The sequence below is a fragment of the Gracilinanus agilis genome, chromosome 1 (assembly GCF_016433145.1).
Source record: "Gracilinanus agilis isolate LMUSP501 chromosome 1, AgileGrace, whole genome shotgun sequence".
Lineage (NCBI taxonomy): Eukaryota > Metazoa > Chordata > Mammalia > Didelphimorphia > Didelphidae > Gracilinanus > Gracilinanus agilis.
In genome coordinates this window covers 25,717,407-25,737,436 of record NC_058130.1, presented here as the reverse complement: position 1 = coordinate 25,737,436, position 20,030 = coordinate 25,717,407, and the positions used below count along the sequence as shown (strand labels likewise).

General features: G+C 43.5%; 1 protein-coding gene across 1 annotated transcript in view; it reads right to left on the bottom strand.

Annotated features, from left to right (window-relative positions):
* PTPRG (protein tyrosine phosphatase receptor type G) overlaps positions 1-20,030 on the bottom strand; it is an 816,071-nt gene that overhangs the window by 107,244 nt on the left and 688,797 nt on the right. Inside the window, exons 11-12 of the mRNA XM_044675683.1 lie at positions 16,129-16,178; positions 12,167-12,944 (exon numbers count right to left, since the gene is read on the bottom strand). Of these exons, the coding sequence (XP_044531618.1) occupies positions 12,167-12,944; positions 16,129-16,178 (828 nt within the window). The remainder of the gene's footprint in view (positions 1-12,166; positions 12,945-16,128; positions 16,179-20,030) is intronic.

The window sequence follows — 20,030 nt, the reverse complement described above, 5'->3', positions numbered from 1 at the left end:
TCTCTCTCTCTCTCTCTCTCTCTCTCTCTCTCTCTCTCTCTCTCTCTCTCTCTCCCTTTCCTGGAGCCCAAAAAGTAATTACTGGATCTGAGGTGGGTTGGGAAATGGGGAAGAGAGAAACAAGAAAAACTTTTACAACTTCTCTTGTAAAAGAGAATCGAGGCGAATACCAAAGTATGACTCATGTGCCCAACTCACTATCAACCCTGAATCTGGGTCAGGGTGCCTTCTTCTGCCGTGTCAAGATCTGAGTCACATACTTTATGGCTTGTGAATAGGGAAAAGATAGGGAAACCCGAGCTCGAGCCCCACTCCGAGCTATGAAAGAGGGCCTGGGCTATGCTAGTATCTCCCAGACACTTCCTTAGGTGGGCCCACGTCCTGCCGCCTTTTGTGGCCACGCTGTGTCCTCTCCTGGAAGGCTAGAAGAGGTTGGTGAGCTTCTCTGTCCTTGAGATAACTATCCAAAGGGTTTTCCAAGGCAAGAAGCCACACAGACTCCTCCGAACAGGCAGCTTTTTACGAGGGAAAGACATGGACCTACCTAGAGGAAATCAGTACTTTTGGGCATTTTCTATTTTTAAAGTGACCCTGGATGGAGCCTGAATACAGCCTGAAACATACCATTCTTCACTCTATTTCCTCCATGAATTTTTCTCTAGTGGAAACAATATGTCTTATCATATTATAATAACTATTATAAAAATAATTACATAAATATAATAATAAAAATAGCATAAGCAATATGATGAATGTAGAAATGTGTATTATATACTAATATGTGTACAATCTCGATCATATCACCTGCGTTCTTGTGCCGGGAGGGGAGGGATGGGATCGAGGGCGAGGACATGGATCGGACAATTTCAGAAAACAAATATTAAAATTGAATTAACATGTAATCTGGAAAAAAATGTTAAAAAGTGACTCTGGTAATAATATCAATATTATACAGCTAAAAGATATTCCAAACAGTCTATTCATCAAGAAAATATGCAAAGTTGCAGCAATGGCAAACCTCGCCCAACCAGAACTAATAAGTAAATGAAGTGATTGGACAGCTAAGAATTGAGAAATACGTTTCAAAAAAGAGAAAGAGGTCCCCTGAGCAGCCAAGAGTTTGTGCCAAGTCCATACATGAGAGCTCTACTGCTGGGGGCCCTTTACCCTCGATTAAAGCCTCACCTAGAGCCTGTAAAGAAGACCCTCACTTAGAGCCTGTTTATTCACATTTTACACACAATTTTAACAAGTTTAATGACTTGATTTTTTTTTTTCACTCTTAGAGAATAAGCAACAGAAAAGGACAAAGAGAGAAAAAGGATACACAATGGAGCAGGAGTGAAAGGTAAAAGCAAAGGAGAGAGAAAAGGAATAGAGATATAGACTAAAATAGCAAAGGCTGAGGTCTGGGCGTGGGGTGTTTGGGTAGGGGCAAATAACCTTCTATACTTCCTGCTTTTGGGGTCATCATAATACTCAACGATATCGTATAGCCACTGGTGTGAACAGAGTCTAACCACATCCTTTATTTCAACAAGGAAGGAAGATGGGTGTGTTTTAGAAATATGTCTATCCAAATTGGTTATAAAAAAACCTACTGGATAAATATTCAGCCAAACGTTCCCAAGTTGAAAGCTGAAAGGAGTCTACTTTGGAGGCCACTGAGTCCAATCCTCTCATTTTACAGATGCAATTGAAGCTTAGTGAAGTTGTCAGACAATGAGTGAGTATCTGAGACGGAATTTGAACTTGTGTCTTTTGGTTTCCAAGCCCATTACTTTATCCAGTCTATGACAACTGCCTCATTCTTATGGGGAGCCCTTCCTTATTATATGTGAGGCACTCTAGCATGTGTTACAGGAAATATGATAATAAAATGAATCCAACATTTCTTGCCTTCTAGTAACTTCAAGTATTGTAGGAAAGAAAAACTGGACAAACAAGTGTTCACAGGAGTTAGAAAGTAATCAGGAGGAAGCTAGGTGGCTCAGTGGATAGAGAGCCAGACCTAGAGATAGGAGGTCCTGGGTTCAAATCTGACCACTGACACTTCTTGATTGTGTGACCCTGGGCAAGTCACTTAACTCCAACTACTTAGCCTGTACTGCTCTTCTACCTTGGAACCAATATTGATTCTAAGATGGAAGGTAAGCGGTTAAGAACAACACCAACAAAAGAAAGGACCTGAGCAGCCACCTACCAGGAGGACCTTCTTGAAGTCTTCATATTAAGGTCAACACAGGCTGAATTTGCTGATCTGGCTCCTGTTCATTGGGACTTCTATTCTATCAGGCTCTTCTGATCTGACAAGGACTAGTCCTTATTCATTAGATGAGGAGAGTGTGGAGAGTGTCCCAACCCAATAGCTAACCCTCTTGTAGGGTATCTAAGGAGAGCTCTGAATTAAAGTGGAGAATATGGCTTTGGGAAACATAGCCCACAGCGCCAAGAACACACCTGTATGGCTAGACTAGAGATAAGGGCTTTGGGTCCAATTGCTTCCTTAAACAGGTCCTTTTCAGGACTCTATATAGTCATTTGAGAAATTTAAACAGTTATTTGGAAATGGAGCACTTTGCTTGTGCCACAGGTGTGAGGGGGCCCTTTGGAGTCTATGCTTTCCCTATCCAGATGAATGCTAATGGCTGCCATCTTGGTTTGGGAGCCATTCCTTGCCAATCTCTTCAAACAATGCAAAGAAAGTGGGGATTCCCCCAAACACTCAACCTGGAGAAAGGATTTGCTGGCTGAGAATAGTGCCAGACCCAGAGACTTCTCCAGATTCTATTGGATACAGAGGGACATGGCAACCCAGTGGATGATGGGGGCTCCTCTCCCTTTGGGGTCATAGGATCATGGAACCAGAGCCATAAGGGGAAACACATTGGATTTGCACATGTTACTCTATCTCTACCTTTGTGCCTTTCCCCGACTGTCCCCTACCTGTCTAGAACACGGGCAGATTCCCTAGAATCTCTGAAGACAGCACATTCTCCTCTGGATAGGAGGGCTTTCATGGCAGCCTGGACTGCTGGTGCCTTTCCTCAGACATGACCTTCTACGTACTTTGTGTATATCATGTTTGTGCCTCGTCCTAATGCTTTCTCTCCCAAAGGATCATGAGTTTCTTGAGGGTTTCTTGTCTTTCTTTACATCCTCAGTGGTAGACGCAGTGCCTGGCAGAGTATGAGTGCTTAATATAGGCACCTTGATGGACTGACTGACTGACTGACGCTGTGACCCTGGGCAAGTTACTTACCCTACGTGTGCTGCTGTTTGCAAATCGTCTCTTCTATTAAACTGAAAGATCCTTGGGGGCAAGGCCTGTGCTTCTGCCTTTCTCTGTATCTCTAGACTTCACACAGTGCCAGGCACATAGTAAGCAATGAATAAATCCTGAATGATTGACAAGTTTCCTCATTGGTAAAATAGGGCTAACAATACAACCTACCTACTAGAGATGACATGCGGAAAAATGAGATGACAGAAAATACTTTGCAAACCTCAAGGTGTCATATTAAAGTCAGTCATTATGATTAGAGCTGGACAGAGTCACTTAGTCCAACCCCCCTGATTTTACAGATAAAGAAACTGAGGCACAGAAGAATTAGTTACTAGTCCAAAGTCAGGGAGGCAAGTAGGAAGCAGTGCTGAGATTCAAAACCAGGACCTCTGGAAGCCTGGTAGCTCCCCTTATCATGGTACTGTGGGGGCTTTGATTCACCAAATGGCCCGTTTCCTCTTTATTTTTCTCTTTGAGCAAAGTAGCTCAGTTCTATTTTAAAGAGTGCTTTCATTTCAGGAGGATAATCAAACATTTATTTCTAGAGGGTGGGTGGGAGCAGGGAGAAGGGTACAAAGACAAAAAACAAAGCTAGATACCAAGAGTGAACTGTCCTGCTCTCATTCTGGACATTTGAGGAGAAAGGGTACATGAGGGAGACAGCCAGACAGACACAAGCAAAGTCAGAGACAGAGAGGGACAGAGAGGCAGAGACAGAGAGAAAGACAGAGACAGACACAGAGAGAGAATAGAGAAAAGAAAAACAGTTTTCAGTGGCATATGTCATCACTGAATTAATTCTGTTTGCCTTTTACTGGCTTGGATTTCATCCCAGTAGGAAGCAAATAAAAAATGATTACAATGTAGTATGGATGCTTCAGGAAGGCATCCTCCATCAGATGGACCCCAATCCTCTCTACAGAACTGCTCACCCCAGGAGAAGGCAGCATCGACAGGAAGACAACTATTTTTGATGACAAAAGTAAGCCCGTATCCAAAAGGTCAGAAGCTGGGGAATGGAAGACAGCAAGAGCCGGGTCTGTTGGAGGGTGGGAGAAGGACAAGTGGAAAGGAGGCATTTCCTACATCCATAAATCTGCTGCCTTGGCAGGCTGTCCACCAGCTCAATTGCGGGCAACATAAATGTGTTTATTCTCTCTAAGTAATGCCACTCATCACCATAAACTGTAGACGTCCACATAATAAAGGCAGCAGCTTTTATCAGGACATAAAACTTTCCCTTTTCTCCCCCCTCCTCCTGACATTTCATAAACCACCGGGGCAGAGAAACGATGCTCTGTCATTTCTAAATGCAGAGAGATGCTCCCGATTGAGGATGGTGGTTCTGTCCCACCATGATGGATCCCAGACTGGATCCCAGCCTCCCATTTGTTTCCATTTAGATCTATCCATGACTTTTGAATAAGAACACACTTACCGTTCCAACCCATCTCACTTCCTATCACGCAAAGAGGAGTCCATGATGCCCATTTCAGTCAGGGGTGTGGGAAATGGGAGAGCCTTTGTACAAAGACCCACCTTCATTCCAAGCCCCATAAAGAGGAGCCTTTCCAATTGGGTAACTCAACCCCAAGTGTACTTTATTATAGTAGCATCTGGAGAAACCTGAGAACTGGTCCTCCTTCCCTTCTGTTCTGCCGCCTCCTACCAGGTGTATTTTCTACTCTCAGCATAGATTTAGAGCATCCCACCTTTCTCTCTCATCGTCTCTTCCTTCCCCAGACCCTGCAAGAAACACTACCAGCCCCTCGTAGAGTCTCGTTTTCCAACGGGAACTCGGCTTGCCCAAATGGATCAATGGGATCACTTCCTCATGGTCCAGAGCCCCCCAGGGCAGCTTCCTTTGGCAGCTGGATCTGTGGTTACCTTTAGAGAACTGAAACCTTCCTAATGAGCATGTGAGCCCCACTATGACTGTAAAGCTCAGGAGAAATGAATCCAGGGAGGATTCCAAAGAAAAGAGAACCGGTAGGGTTACCTCGACAAAGCAACTGGACAAAGGCACCCCAAACCCAACCTATACGTGGCAAATTCACAAGGTCACCTGATACCCCCAAGCTGAGGAGCTGGGGCCATTGGGGTTGGACCTTCCCCCTTTCCTGTAGCTAGTCACACCTCGTTCCCATTCATACGCTCTTCCTCCTCAGAGCTCCGGAGCACGCCAGGTAACTCTCAGCATGGGGACTATTTCCTTTTTGTCTTTGTGTCCACACTGCCCACCTCTAGGATGCAGGATGGGGCAAACGGAATGGAACTGAATCAGTGAAGATGGGCTTTGAAGCCTCACCTGAAAATCTGATGAAGAAATCTCAGAGGGAGTGAAAAAGAGTTTTTTCTATTGATGATATCTGAAAAATTGCAGGGAAGAGTTTATCATGTGACACGAATGCCCTTTTTTTTTCCTTCCCAGTGTGGAATAACGCTAAGCCACTGAATATTAAGAGTGAAGCCCGAAATATATATATATATATATATTTGCTCTTTTTACAAATAAGTAAATAAGGCATCAACAGGACCAAGATTATGAAGATGAAGACTCATGGCGGTATATTTGTTTTAAGTGATTCATCTCCAGTATATATTATGGGCCACTTAAAAATAATTATAGGAAGAAGGACTGAGAGTCAAGAGCTGCTCAAAGAATACAGATTTTTGGCTTCTTAATCATTCCCTTCTTTTCTCCTTTTAACATCCACATTCAAAATCTTCCTCATCTTTAAAAAAAATATTTTTTTCAAACCCTTACCTTCCATCTTAGAATCAATACTGTGTATTGGTTCTAAAGCAGATGAATGGTAAGGGCTAGGCAATGGAGGTGATGTCCAGGGTCATACAGCTAGAAGGTGTCTGAGACCAGATTGGAACCCAAGACCTCCCTTCTCTGGTTCTGGTTCTCCATCTACTGAGCCATCCAGCTGCCCCCAAAACCATCCTCATCTTGGCCAACTCTATAACTTAAAAAACAAAAAACAAAAAAAACCCCTTACTAAGTATTGGTTCCTACGTAGAAGAGTGGTAAGGGCTTGGCAATGGGGGTGAAGTGACTTGCCCAGGGTCACACAGATAGAAGTTTCTAAGGCCAGATTTGAACTCAAGAACTCCCTTCTCTGGTCCTGGCTCTCCATCCACTGAGCCACAAGCTGATAGAATGCCAGGCCTGGAGTTAGGAAGACTTATTTTTGTGGGTTTAAATCTGATCTGCCATTTCCTAGCTGTGGGACCCTGGGCAAGTCACTTCACCCTGCTTGCTTCAGTTTCCTTATCTGTAAAATAATCTGTAGAAGAAGATAATATTCTGCTGTAATATCTTTGCCAAGAAAATCCCAAATGGGATCATAAAGCTTCAAACACAACTTAAAAAGGACTGAAGAACAATTCAATAAACTCCCGTGGCTCCCTACTGCCTTCATGATCAAATAAAAAATCCTTTGTTTGAAACAAGTGAACAATCACACTACGTGCCTGGTACTCTGGGGATTCAAAGAAAGATCAAACAAGGGTTTGATCAGTTGAATTGCTCAGAGTCTAATGGGTAGGAAAACATACCAACAACTAGTTACCAACAAGATCTATACAGGATAATTGAGTGACCACCACAGAGGGGAGGTAGTAGCATTAAGGGGGATGAAGAAAGGCTGGAAGGAGGCCTGGGGTCTTAGCTAGAATTAAAAGGAAGCCAGAGAAACCAGGAGACATGGCACTTTTGGTTGGCTTTTCCAATATGGTAGACATAGGAAGACTCTCTGCTTTTGGAAAAATGGAAAACTCTTTGTGGCATAGTGGAAAAGACATCTGGGAGCCTAAGATGTGAATTTAGATCCTGTCTGCCTCTGATGCTTAGCTAGTCCTTTTGCTCTTGGTTTGGTTTTCTTCTCTAGAAAATGAGAGAGAGACTGGGGAAAAATGGTTCCTTCTCATACTAGTTCTATGAATCCACACCAGGATGAGGCTTTTAGTGCAGTCTAGCAATAGACCATGTGTGTTATACAGATGTGTGTGTGTGTGTGTGTGTGTGTATAAACACAATTTTTTTCAGTTATTATAGGAATGTTGGACACCAAAAAAAATCAGCACTTTGGCCATGACTTCCCATGAAACAAAGAAAAAATAGAAAATGGCCCCTGGTCCCTTTGGCTTCTGTAGTGAGGGTGGCAGAAAAAGAGGGGCAGAGGTTGAAAAGACATGAGTAAAGGTCAGTCAGGAAAAGCAGGCATGGATGGGTTGTGGGTGGAAACCCCAGGCATGAATGACCGCCATGATAAGATCCCAGACCCACTGGTTTATGGGAAGAGACCCATTTAGCAAGAACACAAGTCCACATGTGCTCTTTCTCCTTACCATTTCCTAGATGATTATTTAACTTCACAATTGTGCCTCCAAGGCAAGTGGGAGAGGCCACTGCTGAAACCTTTGGGTGCTCTGGTAATCTATGCATCTACAAATTCAATGAACATCTTCCCCCGTTTGGGCCAAAGAAGGAGGGGATGAAAAGCTCTCAGATGAGTGTCTAGGCTTTCTCTCTTCCACTTGACCCTTGTTTTTCAGAGTAATTGTTCTGATGAGAATGCCTATCCAAACTGTACACAATCAACAAACTTGATTTAAGAGTTTGGAACTCTTTTTGGAAGTTTGGAAACCCTCAAAGGGTTTCCATTCCTTAGTGCTGAAATAGTACAAAGATTAATTTCCTAGAAAAAGTTAACAATGAGGAGGACCTAAGCAAGGATTTTCCTAATACTGTAGACATCGGATCCTGCTTTCAGCTACTTTGACGTCTCAAAGAGGAACATCCATGGTTCCCGGTTAGGCTCTGTCATACAAAGGGGCAGCACATTTCCGTAATTGGAATCTGTTCTACTGGTCCAAGACATTATCCCAAATGTCCAGATCAGACCTAAAGTAGCTAGGAGGTAGAGTAGATAGTACGCCGGGTCTGAAGTTTGGAAGACTCATCTTCCTGAGTTCGAATCTGCACTCAGACCCTTCTTAGCTATGTGACTTTGAGTAAATCACTTCACCCTATTTGCCTCAGTTCCCTTATCTGTAAAATGGGCTGGAAAAGCAAATGGCAAATCACTTCCATACCCTGCCAAGAAAACCTCAAATGGGCCACGAAGAGTCAGACATGACTGAATGGCAACTTGACCTAAGGGTCACTTGGTATATTTACCAAGATAGAGTAAAACCTGGAGGCGGTGCCATGCAAGTTTTGGTTGAAGAATCAAGAAGCCTTCAGGGGCCATGATAATTATCTTATTGTTTGTATCTAAAGGACTCTCAGGAGGAAGAGGAAGTAGACTAGTTCTGTTTGGTCCCAAAGAGTAGAAGGAACTATGAGAACAAAGAGTTACAGTTGTAAAGAAATGAATGGAAGTAGGACCTTATCATTCAGAGCTTATGGCTTCCCAAAGACCAGTATGAGTGATACCTTCAGGATTTGGATTCTCTCCAAAGTGATCCAGTTGTTTAAAAAGATCTCTCTTCTTATGTCTTTTCCCTTGCTTTCAAGGTAACCTTTTCTTCATTACCGTACCAACCAGTCAACTGAACCCAGCGATTTTATGGCACAGATTTAGAGACAGAGCTGGGTCAGGGATGGAAGTCAAAGGTTGAATGCTCAAGCGACACTACCTTCATGCCCAAGTTTGCAGAAATTAATCTATTTTTTTTTCAAGGACATTTTTAACGGCTCATTATTCTTCTAATTCTACCTTCATCTGGCCGACCGGTCTTCATAAGGGGTTAAAAGTCCCTTCCTTTAGTCAGTCTTGGACTGAATGTGTTTGCCCGTTTCTTTGTTACGCCGGTGCAAAGCTGAAGGGCACTCAAAGGCCTTTAAAAAATTAGACCATTACTTGCTTTAAGGAGGAAAGTAACTCAAAGCATGAAAATTTATTCTAAGTTATAACTTCGCATACGAGGTCTCAGCTTTTGATGAATTTTAATGTTTACAAGTGTAAAAGCAAATAAATATTTACCAGTTGCTTCTCTCTCTCTCTTTTTTTTTGCACTCTTATAACTCCACGACAGCTTTGATGCAAAAAATTGTTACCAAACATCTTGGAGTCTGGCAAAATCAAAGATTTTTTATTAAAAGACAACAAGCCACAACAATAACAACCCTCGTATTCACATGGGAAAAAATGAGATGGCTCCATTAAATGAGATAGAAAAATGGCAGAGACAGGGGAGGAAAAGAATAATGATCTGGTTAACTGGGCAGTGGAAATCCAGTCCTTACAGTGCCCAGTCCTGGCTTCTGCCAACTGACCCCCCAGCTATTGGGACATGGACTGTGCAGAAAATAAGAATAGCTAGAATCCTTTCTTGGGCAATTAATGTGATTTAAGTCAGGAAAAACCACCTTTCATGGTTATGTGTTTGTTCAGGATTATTTTGAGGCCCTAAACAGCTCATTACCAAGTAGATTTTATCAAGGGACCATCATGGACCACGTTATTACCAAAGGATCTAAAATATACTTGAATTGGATTACTGTTAATAAAAAAAAAGTTGAAAGAGCACTATTTGTAGTAACACATTTTTTTGAGTGCATAAAACAGGAGACAAATAATTATAATAACAACAGCTCATATTTACATGGTGCTTTTAGGTTTGCAAAACATATTACAAAGATTAACTCATTCCATTCCAAAGATTCCACCAAAGAGACCATCAATTGGTGAATGGGTGAATACATTTTGGCCTACAAACTTATGAAATAGTCATTTGCAAAGTTGTTTTTCAGTCACGTCTAACTCTTCCTAACCCTTTTGGGGGTTTTATTGGCAAAGATACTAGAATGGTTTCCCATTTCTGACTCCATTTTGTTTTATAGGTGAGGAAACTGAGGCAAACAGGGTTAAGTGACTTGCCCAAGGTCACCCAGCTAAGTAAGTATCTGAGGCCGGATTTGAATGAAAAAAAAAATGAGTCTTCCTAACTCCAGGCCCAGCACTCTATTCACTGTGTTGCCTAGTTGCCTGGTATTAAGACATAAGAAATGGCAAAAAGGAATTCAGAGAATCATGAGGAGACAATTCAAATAAGATCAGAATCAGCAGAACTATATACACAATCCATGATGATCCTAAGTGCAAAGGCAGGTGCTGCCCAAAGGTGGCTGATAGGACATAGCCAAAGGCAGCTAGAAAATGAACAATCGGATCAGGATGGAGGAGGAAGCATTTCTCTCTTCCTGGAAGAACAAGTTATAGGCAGGAGAACAGAGGTGGGAGAGAATGTTGACCATGTAGACACTGTCAGATACAGTTATTTTCTCAGTGTTGCTTCATAGAAAAACTTTGTTTGTAAGGCAGGTTATCTGATGGCAGAGGAGAGATGCCAGTACATGATTGTGGTCTAAAAGACAAAAGGTAAAGTGCTGAAGGTAAGCACTGGTGTTCCTCTAGACACATAATTTCATCTGTGTAGGGATCCCCCCAGTATAGACCTCCTGCTGTGGCTCAGTGCTACTCTTTGTGGGAGACCTTTCCTAGGTCATTCTGTTGTAATTACCCTCTATTCATGCTACACACACACACACACACACACACACACACACACACACACACACACACACACCTCACTGGATCTATATCTATTACCTATCTTCTATCTATCCATTCATCCATCCATCATCTCTTCATCCATCTGTCCATCCATATATCCATCCACCCATCTATCCATCCATCCATCCATCCATCCATCCATCCATCCATCCAACCATCCACCTGTCAGTCTATCCATCCATCCATCCATCTATCTATAATCCATAATTATCTACACACACACACACACACACACACACACACACACACACACACGCACAGAGTTATTTTTTCCTTTGTTTCTCCCACTAGAGTGTAAGCTCCTGGAGGGTAGGAACTGTTTTTGTCTTGTCTTTCTTTGTATCCCCAGTGCTTATCTGAGTGCCTGGCACTTAGTAGGTCTTGGTAAATGTTTGTTGGCTGACTGGCTGCAGAGCTCCTCCCCTGTGCCTTAGACAGTTGCCTAGAGGCACTGGACAGTTAAATCACTGACCCACGGACACCCATCCAGTACGTGTCAAAGGCAAGACTGAAAGGTCTTCCTGAGGCCAAGGCCAGTCCCTCTGCACCATGCCATAGGTTGTCTCTGGTACTGCAATATGTGTATCTTTTAGCATAGAAAAATAACAGAATACAGCTTGAGTCATATTTGAGGGACCTCAGAAGACATTTCTTCCATTCCCTTCATTTTAGAGACAATCAACGCAAGGTGATACGGGAGGCCGTGGATAAAGCATCAGGCCTGGCGTCCGGAAGAGCTGAGCTTCCATCTGGCCTCGGACACTTACTCGCTGGTCCTCATGGGTAAATCACTTAGCTCTGTGTGCCTCAGTTCCCTCCTCTGTAAAAACGGATGATCATGATAGGATCTACTGTGTATTGTTGTGAGGATGCATGAGATAATAACTGTAAAGCTCTTAGCCCAGGGCCTGGAACCTAGCAGGACTCTATTTAGAAATAGCTTCTGTCTTAGAATTGATACCCAGGATTGGCTCTAAGGCAAAAGAGCAGTAATAAGCAGTGGGTCACGGCCAGGACGTGTCCGGAGCCAGATTTGCACCCCGTTCCTCCTGACTTCAGGCCCGGCACTTGAAGGTGCTCCCCAGCTTCCCCTGGTGCTACACAAAGGCTAACTCTGATTCTATGACGTGGGCAAGGACACAGGAGCAGCGGGCAGCAGGATGAGGGTTCAAATCCAGGCTGTGTGAATCCAAATCCAACGCTGCCTCCCTCCTAGACTCCCCTCACTCATTTGGACCGCGGCCAGCCTTGGCACCAGGGGGGGCGATTAGGCTCTCTTTCTCCTTACCTGGATTTACAGTGATGAACTTATCATCTGGAAATCGGTCACCTCTGGAGCTCGGCTTTTTGGACGGCGTCTCCGGTCTCTTCGGAGCGCTTCCGGCGTCCTGCTCGCCCGTGACCGTGGAGGGCACTTGGGTGGAGGTGACGGGCTCCGCGCTGGGCTCTGCGGCCGTCTCCCTTCTCTCGTCACCCTGCTCTGTAGGGAGGACGCTGGGGTCTGGCTCTGGGCCAGCTCTAGTTTCATTTCTGTCCTCCTCTACAGTTCGATTGGGAGAGGCCGGCACGAGGGTGGGCTCGGTTCTGTTCTGGACCTCGGTGCTGTGCGTCACGCCGCTCTTCTCCTTCTTTTCGGCATCCTTTTCTCCTTCCTCCTCGTGCTCCCTCTCTCCGTCCTCGCTCTCGCTCTTCTCGTCCTTCTCTCCTTCCTCGGCGCCTTCGCCGTCCTTGGTCAGGGCCGAGTCGCCTTCCGGCGCCGGAGAAGACAGAGCCTCCGTCGTGGCCACCACTGGTCTGGCCGACTGCTTGCTGGCCGAAGCGGCTGTCGGGAGGCGGGTGGGCCACACGGTGCTGGGGAAGGAGGAGATGCCGCCGCCGCTGAAGCCGAGGCCGGCTAGCAGGGTGCTGGTCACCACCGAGGCCACCGTCGCTTGGCTTCCGCTCGAGGACGGACCCATTCCGGTGGCCATTGAGACAAAGGAGAAGGGGATGCCGGAGGATGTCCAAGTGGAAGAACCAGAACTGATGGGGGCCATGTCGGCAGAAGAAGCAGGCGACGCTGTAGGCTTGAAGGGACCACGGGGAGGTTTGGGAAGGGGACAAAGAAGGAAACAAAGTCAGGAGAGTGTCAGTAAGAAGTACAGGGAACATTACACTGGAGGCAAATCTGATGAAGGATAATAATAATAATAATAACTTGACCTACAATTTCATTTTTTTACAGAAACTCTTGGGTGAGGAAACTCCTTTAATGCATATACCACTGTCTTCTCTGAAACTTCTAGTCTAAAGAGTTGTCTATAGGTTAAGTGACTTGACTAGGGTCACACAACCATGATGTGTCATCCAGGCTTGTCCACTAGCCCTTATATCATGTTGCTTCTAGGCTTGGTCGTGAAATCAGAAAGATCTGAGTTCAAATCGAGTCTTGGAAACTTGCTATCTGTAAAATCATGGCCAATTCACTTAATTTGTTTGCCTCAGTTTCCTCATGTGTAAGAGGGTGAGAATACAGTACCTCCCTTACAGAGTTCTTATGGGGATCAAATGGGATAATGTTTGTAAAGTGCTTAGCACAACGCCTAGTGGCCGGAAGGCACTTCATAGATGTTTATTCCCCTCTTCTGCCTAAAAAATAGATGCTATTTCTATAGTACATTAAATCCAGAGATTTCAAGTTAGAAAGACCTTAGCGATCATCTAGTCCTGTTCCTCAGGGTTCATGCAACTGGCCCAAGATCATACAGTTATCAAGAGATGGTGCCTGGACTTGAACCTATCTGTGCCAGCGCCAGCTCCAGCAGCATTCTTTCCACTGTCCCCCATGGCGGTCCCCCAGGTTTGCAAAGCGCTTTATAGAGAGGAGGCAGCACACTCCATCTGGTACGATGGAAAGATCACTTAACGTGGAATTAGAGGTCTTGAGTACGAATCCTAGATCTGATCTACCTTGGAAAAGTCTCTCTGGACTTCTGTTTGCTCATCTGTATAATGAGGGAGGAGGGTGAGACAAGAAGAGGAGTTCCAAGTTCCCTTCCTGCTCTAAGTCTAGGCCCTATAATCTGCAAAACAAATCTGTGAGGCAGGTTTTAAATTTTGATTTTGATTCTTTGGGTATCGCTTCCAAATCCTTTATTTTTATTTTTTAATTTGTCCTCATTTTTTAGATGAGGAACCTGAGGCTGAAAAAAAGAACGAGGACTTGTCTTGGGCTACAAAGCCAGGAAGTAGCTGTGTTGTGATTCGTCCTCCAGGGGTCTTGACTACAAGTCCAGGGCTGGTGAAGAATGGCTGGGAGCCCCTACCTGCCAAATGGGCAATTTTGACCTCTTGCCATTTTTCCCCTTCAAGAATCTGATCTACCTTGTCTACAAGTCAAACTATAAACGAGAACACTTTCTGTTCCTTGAAAGTTCCACCTGCCTCCTAGAACATAAACATCAGAAGGTCTCTTAGAGATCATCCACCCCATTGGACCTCCAACATTCGGTTCTCAGGACTTCTTTATCCTCTTCTGAGTTATTGAGGACCTCAATGAGCTTGTGCTTCTGGGAGTATCTCTATCATGACTCTCCATATTTGAAATGAAAACATCTTAGTATTATTAGGAAACAGTCTTGACCTTGTAGACCCCCCTTCCCCTCAAAGATCTTGAGAGTGCTCAGACCTTAGTTGGAGAGCTCCTGTTCTAGTCTAGCTTCTTCATTCATAAAAGGAGGTCATTGAGTCCCAGAGAGGCAACATAACTTGGAGGTGCCTTGGCTTAGAACAAAGCTGAGGACTGGGGCTAGTTCTACTAGTTATGTGACTATGGAAAGGTCACAGCTTTTCCGAAACATAGCTTCTTCATCATCAAATAACAACAGCAAACATTAAAGTCTCCTAGTTCTCTCTCCATGGTGCCCTTATCTCCTTTACTCTTGTCCAATGGATTTTAGGATCCTAGCTCTGGAGTTGGAAGGGACCTCCAAAGTCATCTAGTCTGACCTTTTTGTTTTACTGATGAGGAAATGGAAACCCAGAAAGCAGATTGTTATGTGGGTGATCTTGGGCAAATCACCAATCACCAGAGGCAGGATTTGAACCCAGGAATTGATTACTGAGACATTTATTGTTATATAGACTAATATATTGATCTAACTGGTCCTTCGATGGCCCAGTGGCTAGAGTATCTAGAATGTTTGATTTGGAATGAGGAAAACGTGAGTTCAAATCCTGCTGCAAACACTTAGCTGTGTGGCCTTGGGCACAACACTTAACTTCTCTCAGCCTTAGTTTCTTCATCTTTAAAATGGGGACAGTTATAACTTCTACCTCACAGGCCTGTGGTGAAGATCAAATGAGCTCGTATGTGTTAAGGATTTTCTAAAGCTTAAAGCTCTACATAAATGGGGACTGTTATTTGTATAATATAATGAATAAGGCATCATTAGTATAAATTAGAATTCACAATGCCAAATACTTGGATGTTGAAGCAGAATCTGTTCAGTTTAGTCTGACTCTTTGTGACCTCATTTGGAATTTTCTTGGCAAAGATCAACAGGTGACAGAGAGCTCAAGTGACAGAGAAGGAAACTGAGGCAGACAGGGTGACGAGATATACCTAGGGCCACCCAGCTTCTATGTGTCTCAGGCCAGCTCTAGGCTCGGCACTCGACCCCCTGCCTGCCTCAGCTGCCCCTGAGTCAGAGGAGGTTTGGCGTTGCTCCTCCCCACACTCTTCTTTTATAGAGGAGAACTCGGGCCCCTTCCGGCCCTAAAATTCTATGATTTCATTAACAATTTAAGTGCTTAATAGAGCCGTAGAATTTAAAAGCTAATAAAGGTGTAGAATACAAGGTGATTGCTGCAGCTCCAGGGGAGAGAAGGAGAAATATGGAGCTGGAAGGAGCCTCAGAGGTGACCGAGCCAAACTGGCACATTTTTCCAGAAGAGGAAACTGAGGCAAAACGATTGCCCTGTACTGCCCCGATGGCCAGAGGCCGAGCTCAGCCAGACTACAAACATTTCCAGGTTCCTGGACACCAAATCAAGCACCCCCCGGGGCTACCTCTTTATAAGAAGGCTCATGAAGTGGTCCAAACTCTGAGGAATAAAATAGAGGTTCGGGTTTTGGGCGAGTGGAATAAGCTGGTTACAATGTTCCTTAAAGGGAAGCTGGAGAAGAGTTTAGCGACCAACTGCTGTCACCTGGTGGCCAATTACTCAAACTGCAGGCAAATGAGATGGAAAAAGAAATTCATTACTTACCACTCCAGTTTTAACAATTCGGGTCCCTTGGAATATTCGAGTGGTATTGGCTAAAGGGGGAAAAAGAAATCGCATGAGTTTTCTTTAAGCAGTTCCACAGCCACCCGTTAAACTAGAGGCTTTGGCTGCTTATTTACAAGAGACATTTTGTTACTATTGCAATTAAGAACCTGGACATTTTGGGATAGTTTATGGAAAATAACCATTATCATACACATAGGCAGCCCGCCCTGACAATGAGCAGAAATGCTAATGACCATGTCAAACTCAGCACGTGGCAGAAGGCCAGGCACATAGTAGGTCCTTAATATTATGAATGATTTGGCTTGTTTTGGGGTTTTCTACAACCCTTAACTTCCATTCGTTTTGAATATTCTAGATATGGAAAAGAGGGAAGGAAAAAACACTCCATCCCAGTGTTACCATACAAAAGAAAACAATGGCCTGCCTTCCTTCTTAATTTCTTTTTCTTCCTCCCTTTTTCTGTCTCTGTCTCTCTCTCCCCCTTTCCATCTCTCTCTTTTTCTCTCTCTCTCTGTCTTTCTGTTTCTCCCAACCCCTTTCTGTATGTCTCCATTTCTGTCTTTCTCTTTCTGTCTCTCTCTTCCTCTCTTCATCTGTCTTTCTTCCTCTCTTTTTCTTTCTCTTTCTTCCTTTCTTTCTCCCTTTCTCTTTCTTTGTTTCTCTTTCCTTCCCTCCTTCCCTCCCTTCCTCCCTCCCTCCCTCCCTCCCTTCCTTCCTTCCTTCCTTCCTTCCTTCCTTCCTTCCTTCCTTCCTTCCTTCCTTCCTTCCTTCCTTCCTTCCTTCTTTCCTTCCTCTTGTCAGTTAAGAAAGAAGGAAACAAAATCCCTCTGACCATTAGTTGCTAAAAGATGGCTCTCAGCTAGCCTGTATGTTCATCTCTGACCTGAGCAGGTGTGTGTGACTTCCTTTATTTTGACTGAGTTTGGCTTTCAGGTATCAGTAATAAGAAAGGTTCCCCAAATGCCTGGTTTCCCATGATCATAGACTCTCAAGGTAGGCAGGGAGCTCAGAGATACCATGTAGGGCAACCAGCACCTGAACAAGAACCTGTAAAATGGTAATATAGGTCCTACCTGAGACCCTTCAATGTCCCCAAACTAAATCTCTCCCAGGCACAGCTAATTTCATGCTTGGTTGTTGAGTCACTCAATCAGGTCTGATTCTTCATGATCCTATTGACCACAGTATGCCAGCCTCTTCTATCCTCCACTATCTCTTGAATTTCATGTTAGCATAGCCTTAATCAGTGGTGTGCTGATACATGTTTAACACCCAGCTCTCAGGAAAAAATGTGCTTAGGGTATACATTAATGTTTAATCTGCCTTATTAAAATTTTCTCCATTCTTTTAAAAATCTAAATAATCAACACGATGATAAATCATACTCTGATGTGTCACATTTGTTATTCCAAAGTCTAAATGCTCACATAAAAAAATGAACAATTTTCTCTTGAGAATCTGTTTGAACTCGCACCAGCACATCCCTGATCTTAATTTTTAGGAAATTCTCCTCAACTTTAACTGGTAGGAAATTTCCTTATCTAGAATAGAATATAAGATCCTTGAGGCCAGGCACTATTCTGATATTTGTTTTTGTAAGTCCAGTGCCTGGGATGATACCTGGTGCTCAGGAGGGCCTAATAAGTATAATTTGAATTGAACTGAATGATGACATCTGGTCTTCTGCACCTACCACCTTATTCTCATGGTTCTGACTTCTGGGAACCAAAGAGAACGAGTCTTTTACAAACTTTTTAGTTGGACTTAGGTCCAAAACCAAATGACTAGGATTTATAAAAGACCTACTTATGTGCTGGGCAATGAGACATATATACAAGAAGAAGTTTGGCACAATCCTCACTGTTACAGAAATTATAGTATCTCTTGATCCTCTGCAATTTGACTGCCTTATTTTATGATATTCTTCCTTGCATACCCCATGGTCCATCCAAATGGGACTAAAAGCCATATCCATACCTTGATGCTCCATTCTCTACCTCTTGTATTTGCATCGGTTCCTCCCCTGTACCTCTCAAAATCCATGGCCTCCTATGAGGAATAATGTATGGGCCACCCCCTCTTTCAAAACTTCTCTGATCTCCAACTATTAATACTTCCTCCTTAATTTTCCTGGCACTAGACTTGTATTACTATTTGGTCTTCTAAGTGAAATGTAAGCTCCCCGGGAGCAGGGGCTATTTTGTTTTTGGCTTTGTATCACCAGTACCTAGAACTGTGCCTGACACATAGCAAACACTCGATAAATGCTTTGGATTGAATTAAATGCCATGTAGGAGGCCATCAAATATTCCCCCTTGCAATCATCTCTTCAGGTTGAATACATGATATGGCCACCAGCAAGGTCGCCATCTTGGCCGTAACAATCTTGCCCACTTTGGATTAATGAGCTCCCTCTCTTGAAAATGACCACAGCTTCTCTGGCTGGCCACTGAGAGTAATAAGAGGCATATAGAAATGATCCAATGGATTCACTTTTACTTTGATGATTTGGGGTAACGTATACACTTTGGAAGAATATTTACGCTAGTCAAGTAAGCCAATGCGCCATTTATGAAGTGCCTTCCATGGGCCAGTCAGTGGGCTAAGTGCTGAGGAAAAGGACGAAAGGAGAACAGGTCCTTGGAGTGCATGTAAAGGACTTTCTGGAGAGAGTCCAATGAAAATCAACCAAATTTGCTAAAGAACAAAACACAGAACTCTAAGAAGAAACATCAAAGTCTGGGGTGAGGGGGATGCTCATTTAGCCTAAAGAAAAGCAAAGGCTGAAGAGAAAAAGAGCATTTGATTAGAGTTTTCATAAGGAGATGCTAACTCTTCTGATCTCCAGAGAAAACCATGTAGGAGGAATTGGATTTAAATTTTAAAAGGAGAAAGCTGAGTTCCCTATCAGAACAAATTTAAAACTAGAGGGGTGAGTAAAGAGAAGACCAGGAATGTTTTTAATAGTCAGTCAGCAAACATTTATTAAGTGCCTACCTATATGTCTGGCATTGTATGAAATGCCAGGGATACAAAGGTAGGGAAGGGACATTTCCTGCCCTCAAGAAGCTTATAGCCTCACAGGGGAGGCAACTTGCAAATGACTCTATATGCAAACAAACTAAAGATAGGATAAATCAGAGATAATCAATAGAGGGAAAGAAGAAATATTAAGAAGAGGAGGCATTAGGAGGGTCTCATGTCAGTGTCTCTAACTTACTCAAACCACAAATATGCATTAAGTTCTACCATTTTGGGATCCTTAACATTATGAATCAAAATGGATTTAAATCTTTTTTTAAAAAAAGTAAAACAAACTCAAATACTTGTTCTGACCATAGATTTTAAAAAAAAAAAGCTTTGTTTTCTGTCTTAGAATGAATTTGGAGTATTGGTTCCAAGGCATAAAGGTGGTAAGGATTGACCTTATTTTCTTTTATGCATGAATCCCTAATAACACAAATCATAAATGGTAAAAAAGTAGCCTTTCAAATGATAAGAAACATGATCTGATTTTAAGTATTAGCCTACAGGCACTCAGTTGTCCTATTCGCACCCTGTTCTCTTTCAATAATTTCAGAGGCTGCGATTTCACGAGGGTAAGTCATTCCTCTACAACTCAGCCTGCAATCTCTCCAGCCCTCGATGGACAGCCTTGGAGAGTAGATGTGGCTGAAAGGTCATCCCCCTGTGACCGAGCCGGTCGTGTGGCTCTCCAAACTCAGCCAGGCTAGTCTTTGGAAAACGAGCCTTCTGTCTATCACCAACTGTCCTCATAGTCTTCTCTGCTTGACAAGGCTCGCCAAGACTGACACTCTGCTGGCTGCCTTTGAAATCCTAGGACCAACTCCATGTGGCAGCAAGGCGTCAAAATAGAA